The sequence below is a fragment of the Rissa tridactyla genome, chromosome 24 (genome assembly GCF_028500815.1).
Source record: "Rissa tridactyla isolate bRisTri1 chromosome 24, bRisTri1.patW.cur.20221130, whole genome shotgun sequence".
In the NCBI taxonomy this organism is placed as follows: Eukaryota; Metazoa; Chordata; class Aves; order Charadriiformes; family Laridae; genus Rissa; species Rissa tridactyla.
Genome location: NC_071489.1, coordinates 116,088 through 125,445, shown reverse-complemented (window position 1 = coordinate 125,445; position 9,358 = coordinate 116,088). Strand labels below are relative to the sequence as shown.

The window sequence follows — 9,358 nt, the reverse complement described above, 5'->3', positions numbered from 1 at the left end:
GGCGGCGGCGGCGGCCCCGGTACGGCCCGGAACGGGCCCGGTGCGGCCCGGTGCGGCGGGGGAGGGCGCGGGCGGGCAGGCGGGGGGGCGGCGGGCGCGCGCGCGGGGCAGGGGCGGACCGGCACCCCCGGGGCTGCGCACAACACCCGGACACACGCACACACACACACACACACACCCCCCCCCGCTGCACCCGCACGGCGGGGACAACGGGGACAGGGGCAGCCGCCCCCCCCCCCCCCCCCCCCCCCCCCCCGCGCACGCGCACACGCACACACCCCCCCCCATTGAGTGTGTCCCTTGCACACGCACCCCAGCGCCCCCCACTCGCACGCCCGCCCTGCGCACCCCGACACATCCCTGGCAGGGATGCGCACACACACGCACACACCCCCCCCCCCCTTGCACGCTTACACCCCCCCTTGCACACTTACACCCCCCCTTGCACACGCACGCAGACACCCTTCCACACGTACACACCCGGTTTGCGCCCACGTTACCCCCCCCTTGCACACACGCGCGTGCACACCCTGTTGCACACACACACGCACACACACGCACGGCCCCCCCCTTGCACACACACCTACGCCCCCCCGGCCACGCACACGCACACACCCCCCCCCCTTGCACACGTACACACCCGTTTTGTGTGCACACACACCCGCGTGCATGCCCCCCCCTGCACGCGCACACACACACACACCCACACCCCCCGCACACGCATGCAGCCTCTTGCACACACACACCCACCCCCCCCGGTTTGCACGCACACACGTGCACACACACGCATTTTGCACACCCTCCCTCGCACACACACCCCCCTTTCACACACGCCCCCCCCTCCCTTCACACACACGCACACACTCACCCCCACCCTTGCACCCACACCCCACACACCCCCCCCTTTGCACGCCCCCCCATACACTCCGTGCCCAGGCGGGCACAGGTCACCCCCACACACACAGGGGGGTCGACGCCCCCCCCCCCCCCCCCCCGCACCTCCGCCCGTACCCCACGAGTGTCCGTGGGTCAGGCCCTGGCACTGGCACCCCCCATCCGTAGCCGAGCCCCCCCCCACCCCACGCCGGGCCACCCCGCAGCGGCGACGCCGGGCCCCGCGGCCCCCCCCGCCGCAGCGCTGGGCCCCGGGGAGGGCTGATTAATCATTAATTAGCAGCCGCCGCCGGGCCCGTGTCCCCGCGGCCCCACGCGGAAGTCCCGCCGCGGGAGGGGGGGGGAGGGTGGGCAACGGATCCCGGCGTGGGGGACGGGACGGGGCGGGGGCACCGCGGGTGACACCCCGGGACGGGGGGGGGGCCCAGCACACCCTGACCGGATCCGCACCCGCCGCCCGGGGATGGGGGCGCCGGGGGAGGGATCCGGGCCGTGATGGGGGTCCCTGGAATGGATCCTGCCCATGCCGGGGATCCCCGGAACAGATCCCGGCCGTGACGGGGATCCCTGGGACGGATCTTGCCCACGATGGGGGTCCCTGGGGTGGACCCTGACCCTGCTGGGGCCGGATCCTGCCCATGCTGGGCATCCCCGAGATGGACCCCGGCCCTGCTGGGGCTCCGTGGGATGGATCCAGGCCATACTAGGGATCCTTGCGATGGATCCTGCCCATGATGGGAATCCCTGGGACAGATCCTGAATCCTGCTGGGGGTCCCCGGAGTGGATCCTGCCCACGCTGGGACACCCCAGGTCAGATACTGCCCATGCTGGGGTCCCTGGGACGGATCCTGCCCGATCTGGTGGTTCTTGGGGTGGATCCTGACTTTGCTGGGGATTCCCAGGATGGATCCTGCCCAATCTAGGGCACTTCAGGTCAGATCCTGGCCATGTTGAGGATCCCTGGGACAGATCCTGACCCTGCTGGGGATCCCCTGGTTGGATCCAGGCCATACTGGGACTGCCTGGACTGGATCCTGGCCCTGCTGGGGTGCCTCAGGACAGCCCCTGGTGGTGCAGGAGCTCTCTAGGCTGGATCCTGCCCACATCAGCCCTCCCCGGGCTGGATCCCGATCATGCTGGGGCCCCTGGGCTTGGCCCTGGCTCCGCCGGGGATCCCTGGGATGGATCCTGCCCGTGCTGGGGATCACTGGGACGGATCCTGCCCGTGCTGGGCATCCCTGGGAGGATCCTGCCGCCACCGGGGCTCCCTAGGCCGGACCCGGGCCGCCCCTCTCCCCGGGGCCGCCGGGGCCGCCGCAGCCGCGCCCCTCGCTCTGCTCGGGCGGTGCAGTGATGCCGCAGCAGCGCGGCACCGAGCCGGATCCGGCCGCCCCCCGTGGGCACGGCGGGGACCCGGGGCGTGGGGCGAGGGTGCGGGGGCGCTCCGGCCCCCCTGCGGCCCGGCCTGCCCCACGCGGGAGTATATGGGGGCAGAAAACCCCCGGGCGGAGGGGCACGGCAGCGGCCCCGGTGTTCCTCTTTCCCGGTGCCGCCCGGACGGTGCCGGCAGCACGGCGGGTCGCGAGGAGGGTCTGTCGCCGGTGCCCCCCGGTGGCTGCCCAGCTACGGGGGCGCGGGCCGGACGCTACGGGGATGGGCGCGGGGGCGGGCAGGCGGGGGCGGGGACGGCCGGGACGCCCCGGCGGCCCCGTGTGATGCGGAGCGCGGCGGTGGCGGCGGCGGCGGCGCGGCCCTTCCCGGCGGAGCGCCGCGGTCCGGTGCGGGGCGGCCCCGCCGGGATCCCGGGGGGCTCCGGTGGGTGCCGCCGGGCATGTCCTCCCCGGCGCAGCCCGCTGGTCCCGGGTCCTTCCAGGTGAGCCGGCCGGAGCCCTCCCGGCCGCCGTGGGCCCGGTGCGGCCCGGTTCTGTTCTGCCGGCAGCGCGGGGGACCGCCGGTGGCAGCGCAGCGGCGGGGCCGCGCCGCCCGGTGCCGCCCGGTGCTCACCGGCCGCCCCCGCCGCTCCCCCCCGCAGAGCCCCCGGAGGCTCCCGAAGCGCAAGAGCCGCTTCAAGCGCTCGGACGGCAGCACCTCGTCCGACACCACCTCCAGCATCCTCCGCAGGCAGGTGAGCGGGCCGGCACCGGGACCGGGACCGGCACCGGGGCGGGGCAGCCCCGCCAGCCCCGGCCCCCCCCCCGCCGCGGCTCGCTCCCGGGGACAGCGGCGCTGCGGCTCCGCATTAAAGCACGGACCGGGGAGGAGCGGCCGAGCTCCCCCGCCCCAACCCCTGCACCCGGGGGAACGGGGTAGCCGCCCCCGCCCCGCCGCTCCCCCGGGACCGGGGCTGGGCGCAGGCACCGGGCGCCGGTGGCATCGCAACAGCCGCTCCCCGCGGCTAAAAATAGCGGGCGCTGCGTCAGGGCCGGGCCGGCCGCCGGGCACCGGCACTGCGGCGCGGGGGAGGCGGCGGAGGGGCGGCGGGGGGGGCCCGGGGAAACTGAGGCACGGGCGGGGGAACGGGGCGGGGGGGGCTTGGTATACCGATCCATCAGCCGGCACCGGGGCGCCTCTCCGCGCTGCCCGAGGCGGGGGGCACGGACCCCCCCGCCGCCCCCCACCCGCCTGCTCCGATTCACCCCGGCCCGAGCGGTGCCCCCCGCCCTGGCCGCCGGCGGGGGAGCGGGTACCGGGGCGGCCTCGGGGAGGGCGGGGGGTTCCGGTAGGGGTGGCCCCGGGGGGCGCAGAGCGGCCCGAGCATCCCGTTTCTCTCCCAGGGCAGCACCTGCGCCCCCCCGGTAGTCCCTGGTACCCCCGGGGACCCCCCGCCCCGGCCCCGCAGCCGGTGCGGCCCCTTCAGCACCTCGGAGAGGGCCCGGCCCGGCCGCGCCGCGCTGCCGGTACCGGGGCCGGTGCCCGGTGCCCGGTGCTCGGTGCCCGGGGCCGGTCCCGCAGCTGCCCGGAGTCCCGGCCCCGCCGAGCACTGCCCCGGGGCCCCCCGGTCCGGGCCGAGCCGTCCCGGTCCGGTCCCGCCGGTGTTCGTCCCGCTGCGCGGTAATGGGGCGGGCCGGGCCGGTCCCCCGGGGCTCGCCACTGCCCCCCCTCCTCGGGGGCGGGGGGGGCGCGGCGGGGGGGCGGGAGCGGCTCCGGCCCCGCCGCAGGGCTCGCCCTGCAGACGGGGCTGCTACCGGCTCGGGGCAGGACGGGGGCCGCCGCACCGGAGCATGGAGGTACCCGCGGGGACCCCTCGCCGCCGTCCCGGGACCCCCTGCCGCGGGCAGCGGGGGGCGACACGGTCCCTCCGCCGCCGCCCCGGGACCCCCCACCTCCCCAACCGGAGCTGCCCCCCTTTGCAAACTGCCCCCCCCTCCCCTGGGAGCTGCCCTGAGCCCCCGTCCCGGTGCACCGCACCGGGGCCGCTCGGCACCCCCGGCTGGCAGTGCAGCCGCAGGGGGTGCCCACCGGAGAGGGGCCGGAGCCGCCCGCCATCCCCGGAAAGGGAGAACGGCGACCCTCAACACCACCACCCCCCCACACCCCCCCCGCCCCGGGCTGAGCTGGCGGGGGCGGCTCCGTGCGCCCCGGGGGGGCGGCGGGAGGCGGGGGCGGGGAGGGGCGGGGAGGGGCGGCGGCGGCGCGACGGAGCGGGCAGGGCCAGCCGGAGCCCGAGCCGCAGCCGGAACCGGAGCCGGTGCCGGTGCCGGAGCCGGGCGGGGGGGGCGCGGGCGGCTCGGCTCGGCTCGCCCCGTCTATGTCGTTTTCTGACTCCAGCGCTACATTCCTGCTTAACGAGGTACCGGCCCCGGTACCGGGGGGGCCGGGGGGGTGGTGGTGGGGGGCCGTGCCCGGGGGACAGCGGTCGGGGGTGGGGGTGGGGGCTGCGCCCCGCGGGGCGGTGATTACGCCTCGGGGGCTGTGCCGGGGGGTGAGGGGGGGGGGGTTGGCTGTGTCCGGTGCAGGGGTTCGGGGCCGGTGCGGGGGGGGGGTCTGCCGCCCCCCGGCCCTTTGTTCCTCAGCGCCGCCGCTGGTCTCGTCCCCTCCGGGCAGGTGCCGCCGGGTCCCGGGACCGGACGGGAGCGGGGGGAGGGGGCGACTCCCATGGCCGGAGACCCCGCGGGGACGGATGCTCCGGGCCGGTGGCTGCATGGGGGGGGTCGTGCTGGGGGGGGGGGGGGGGCGGGAAACGCTGGAGACGCTGTACTGGGGGGCCGTGCTGGGGATGCTGGGGTGGGGAGGAAGATGCTCGCGGGGGGGGGCGGCCGTGCCGGGGAGGCCATGTTGGGGGGGGCCATACTAGGAAACCATATTGACTGCGTTGGGGATGGGGGGGGGTCCGCCCGTCCGTGTCCCCCCCCACACCCCTGTGTGAGCGAGGTGGGATGCGGAGGGTGGGGGTCCCGGGTGCGGGGGGGACCAGAGCCTGGACAGCGGCGCTGAGCTCAGATCGGCAAGGCCCAGGGGCCGCGCGGAGAGGGGCTGGGGGGGGGTGGGGGGGGCTCAAACGCATCCAGGGACCTATAAATATTTCACCGCGGCTTCTGCGCCTGTTCCGGGCGCAGCAGGCGATGGGTAATTACCAGCGGGGTGGGGGGAGACGGAGGGGGGCTGCGCTGAGCATCCGCTGGGCACCCCAGGGTGGGGGTGGTGGTGGGGGGGGGGCAGCTGTGGCAGGCCCACACCCGTGGGGGGGACGGGGACCCCCTGCCGCCAGCTTAGCCCTTCCCGGGGGTCTCCCCCCAGGACACAGGAGCTGCACCCCGGGGCAGCCACCGTGGAGCCCCAAATGCTGGGAGGGGCTGGGGGTCAGCGGGGGTCCCCTCCCCACGCTGGCACCGTCAGAGGGCCAGGCCCCTCTTCGCGGGGTCCCCGCAGCCCCCCGGCACTCAGCCCCGTCCCCCCAGGGCTCGGCGGACTCCTACACCAGCCGCCCATCCCTGGACTCCGACGTGTCCCTGGAGGAGGATCGCGAGGGCGCCCGGCGCGACGTGGAGAGCCAGGCCCAGCAGCAGCTCGAGAGGGCCAAGGTACGGGGACAGGGGACACCCCCCCCCCCCCCCCCACAAAACCCCCCCAGGGGGAACTGAGGGGGGGCCCGGGGGTGCTGACACACACCCCCCCCGCCCCGCCATCGCCATCCCCAGCACAAGCCGGTCGCCTTCGCCGTGCGCACCAATGTCAGCTACTGCGGGGCGCTGGACGAGGAGTGCCCGGTGCAGGGAGCCGCCATCAACTTCGAAGCCAAAGATTTCCTGCACATCAAGGAGGTGAGTCGGGGTGCTGGGGGGGGGGGGAAGGGGGGGTCAGGGACACACACACCCCCTCCCCCCCCCCCTCCAGCCTCACCCCTGCCCTGCCCTCACCCAGAAATACAGCAATGACTGGTGGATTGGGCGCCTAGTGAAGGAGGGGGGGGACATCGCCTTCATCCCCAGCCCCCAGCGCCTGGAAGCCATGAGGCTCAAGCAGGAGCAAAAAGCCAGGTAGGGACCAGTTCCCCCCCACCCCCAGCCTCCCCCCCAAGCCCCCCACTGCTCACTCACCTCCCTCCTCCCCCAGGAGAGCTGGAAACGCCTCGGGCCTCAGCGACAGTGGGAACCGGCGATCGCCTCCCCCCTCCTTAGGTAAGGGCAGGTCCTGACCCTGAGGGGGCTGGGGGGGTGCCAGGGGAGAAGTCCCCACTCACTGTCACCAACCTCTGTCTCTTCTCTCCCCAAGCCAAGCAGAAGCAGAAGCAGGTGAGTCCCTGGAGCAGGGCTGTGCCCCGGGCAGGGGGAGATGGGGAGGGGGCTGGAGGCAGGGTGGAGCGCGTGGGGAGGGGCAGAGACACCCTCTCTGCCCTTGCTTATGGGCCTGGGGGGGCCTCCGGGATGCCGGGGTTCTCTGGAATAGGCTCATGGACCCCTTTCTCCCCGGGGGTGGGAGCGCAGGGCACTGACACATCCCCGTGTCCCCCCCCCCCCCGACAGACACAGCACATCCCGCCCTATGACGTGGTCCCCTCCATGCGGCCCGTGGTGCTGGTGGGGCCCTCGCTGAAAGGATATGAGGTACAGGGGTGGGGGGGGCTGTGGGGCAAGGGAGGGGGGGGGGCTCACTGCACCCCCAGGGTGGTGGCCCGCACCCCTTGTCCCCTCCCTGCCTGTCCCATGCCGGCGGCGGGCAGATGGTGGGGCCACGGGCTGCTGGCAGGGCGCCGAGTGGCTGCCACCTCCCTGCCGGTGCCATCTGCCACCGACTCACCACGGGCTCACTGGGCTGGTGGCCCCGCTGGCAGGTCACCGACATGATGCAGAAAGCCCTCTTCGACTTCCTCAAGCACAGATTCGATGGCAGGTGAGACACTCCCCCCCCGCCCATCCCCTTCCCCCCCCCAACCCCCCTCCTCATGGCCCGGGGCGGGGGGGGGAGGTACCCAGGTCCCCACCGCCGTCCCTCCGCCCCCCAGGATCTCCATCACCCACATCACGGCTGACCTCTCCCTGGCCAAGCGCTCCATCCTCAACAACCTGGGCAAGCAGGCCATCCTGGAGCGCTCCACCACCCGCTCCAGCATCGGTGAGGGGCCGGGCTCACCTCGGGGTGCAAGGACAACCCTCCCCCCCCCTCCCCCCCCCCACCCCAGGGCCAGCCTGGCCTGAAACATCCCCCCCCGTGTCTCCCCCAGCCGAGGTGCAGAGCGAGATCGAGCGCATCTTCGAGCTGGCCAAGTCCCTGCAGCTGGTGGTGCTGGACGCCGACACCATCAACCACCCAGCCCAGCTGGCCAAGACCTCTCTGGCGCCCATCATCGTCTACGTCAAGGTGTCCTCGCCCAAGGTGAGGGGTGACCGTGATTCTGGGGGGGGGACGGCTGCCCCCCACCGCACCGTCACCCTCCTCTCCCCTCCCCAGGTCCTGCAGCGGCTCATCAAGTCCCGGGGCAAGTCCCAGGTGAAGCACCTCAACGTGCAGATGATGGCGGCCGACAAGTTGGTGCAGTGTCCCCCGGTGAGCTGGGGGGGGTCCCCTCTGCCCCGGGGATACCGGGGGTGTTCCTGAGCCCCCTCCGACCCCTCTCGCCTGCCCCCAGGAGCTCTTTGACGTGATCCTGGATGAGAACCAGCTGGAGGACGCCTGCGAGCACCTGGCCGAGTACCTGGAGGTGTACTGGCGTGCCACCCACCACCCGCCGCACGCCCCCCACGCCGTGCCCTCGCCCACTGGCCTCCCGGGCCTGCAGGTACCTCCCGGAGTCCCCCTCCCCGCATGCAGCCGGCACAGGGGGTGACGGACCGGGGGTTGGGGGGGGAAGGGGGGTGGCAGCCCCCCGTGCCATCCCCGCAGCCCCGTCCCTACCCGCAGAGCCAGCAGCTGCTGGGGGAGCGGGGGGAGCACTCGCCGCTGGAGCACGACAGCCTGATGCCATCGGACGAGGCGGGGGAGACCTCGCCCCAGCCCTGGGGGGCCGCGTCCCAGCGCAGCTCCCGGCACCTGGAGGAAGAGGAATACGCGGATCCCTACCCCGACCTCTACCAGCCCCACCGGCATCACAACAGCGGGCTGCAGGGGCCCGGCACGCCGGATCGCCAAACCGAGCGCAACCACGACAGGAACTGGCAGCGCAGCCGGCCCTGGGCCAAGGACAGCTATTAGGGGTGGGGAGGGGAGGGGAGGGGGGGCACGGCTGGGAACCGACCCCCCCCCTCCTCCCCCTTCCTCCCCGGGCGCTCCCCGCTTCGCCCCAGCCCCACGCTGGGGGTGCGCAGACAATCTCCCTCTCTCGGGGATCTTCCTCTGCACCGGCAGCTTCCTCGCGCCCGGCCCCCGGGCACCTCTTCAGCCATAAGCACGGGGCGGGGGGGGGGGGTGCTGGCGGCCAGGATGCCCCAAGACACCCACCCCCACCCCCCCAGCTCCCAGGGACAGTCACATGCCTTCTCCCTGCCTCAGTTTCCCCGCCTGGCCTCCACATCGCAGGCTGTCTCATTCCCTGCAGGGCAGCTGCCATAAACAGAGGGTGCCTGCCCCCCCCCCCCCGAAAACACCTGTGGGCCAGGTAATGGGGGGGGGGGGGAAATGACAGTTTTAGCAGTGTCCCCCATCCCGCGCAGACCCGAGGAAGAAGGGGAAGGTGCCCGCTCCCCCCCCCCGGGGCTTGGCCTGCCCCCTCCCCTGCCCCTGCATGGCACCCCCGGGAGAAGGGGGCCGCACCACTCGCTTCGCTCTGCACCGATTCTCCCTGCCCCGGTCACCGTTGCCAAACTGCTTCTCCCCCAGGGACGGGGGACAGAGGGGGGTGGCCGGACCCTGCATGGAGGTGGGGGGGGCTGCTCCATGCCTGCACTCGCGCTGCCCCGTCCCCCCCCTCCCTTCTACCCACGTAGCCGTCACTGCACGTCACCGCACAGTCCTGTAAATACGGCACCCGCCGCCCTTCGCCGGGGGCTGCCCGGTGGAGGGTGCCGGTGCTGGGCTGAGCCGCCCCCC

The 9,358-nt window shown here is 74.4% G+C and overlaps 1 protein-coding gene across 2 annotated transcripts; it reads left to right on the top strand.

Annotated features, from left to right (window-relative positions):
* Positions 1-2,648: 2,648 nt before the first annotated feature.
* Positions 2,649-8,524, top strand: CACNB3 (calcium voltage-gated channel auxiliary subunit beta 3). 2 transcript variants are annotated; one of them, XM_054183126.1, is made up of 14 exons: positions 2,649-2,768; positions 2,928-3,020; positions 5,794-5,916; positions 6,034-6,156; positions 6,257-6,372; positions 6,449-6,513; positions 6,608-6,627; positions 6,859-6,939; positions 7,167-7,225; positions 7,338-7,447; positions 7,557-7,708; positions 7,784-7,879; positions 7,962-8,111; positions 8,234-8,524. In XM_054183126.1, exons 1-14 carry the CDS (start codon positions 2,727-2,729, stop codon positions 8,522-8,524), a joined length of 1,521 nt encoding a protein of 506 aa, XP_054039101.1. In that variant the 5' UTR covers positions 2,649-2,726. The 2 variants fall into 2 exon arrangements, with proteins under 2 accessions (XP_054039101.1, XP_054039100.1); XM_054183125.1 differs by lacking the exons at positions 2,649-2,768; positions 2,928-3,020 and adding an exon at positions 4,577-4,685.
* Positions 8,525-9,358: the final 834 nt, after the last annotated feature.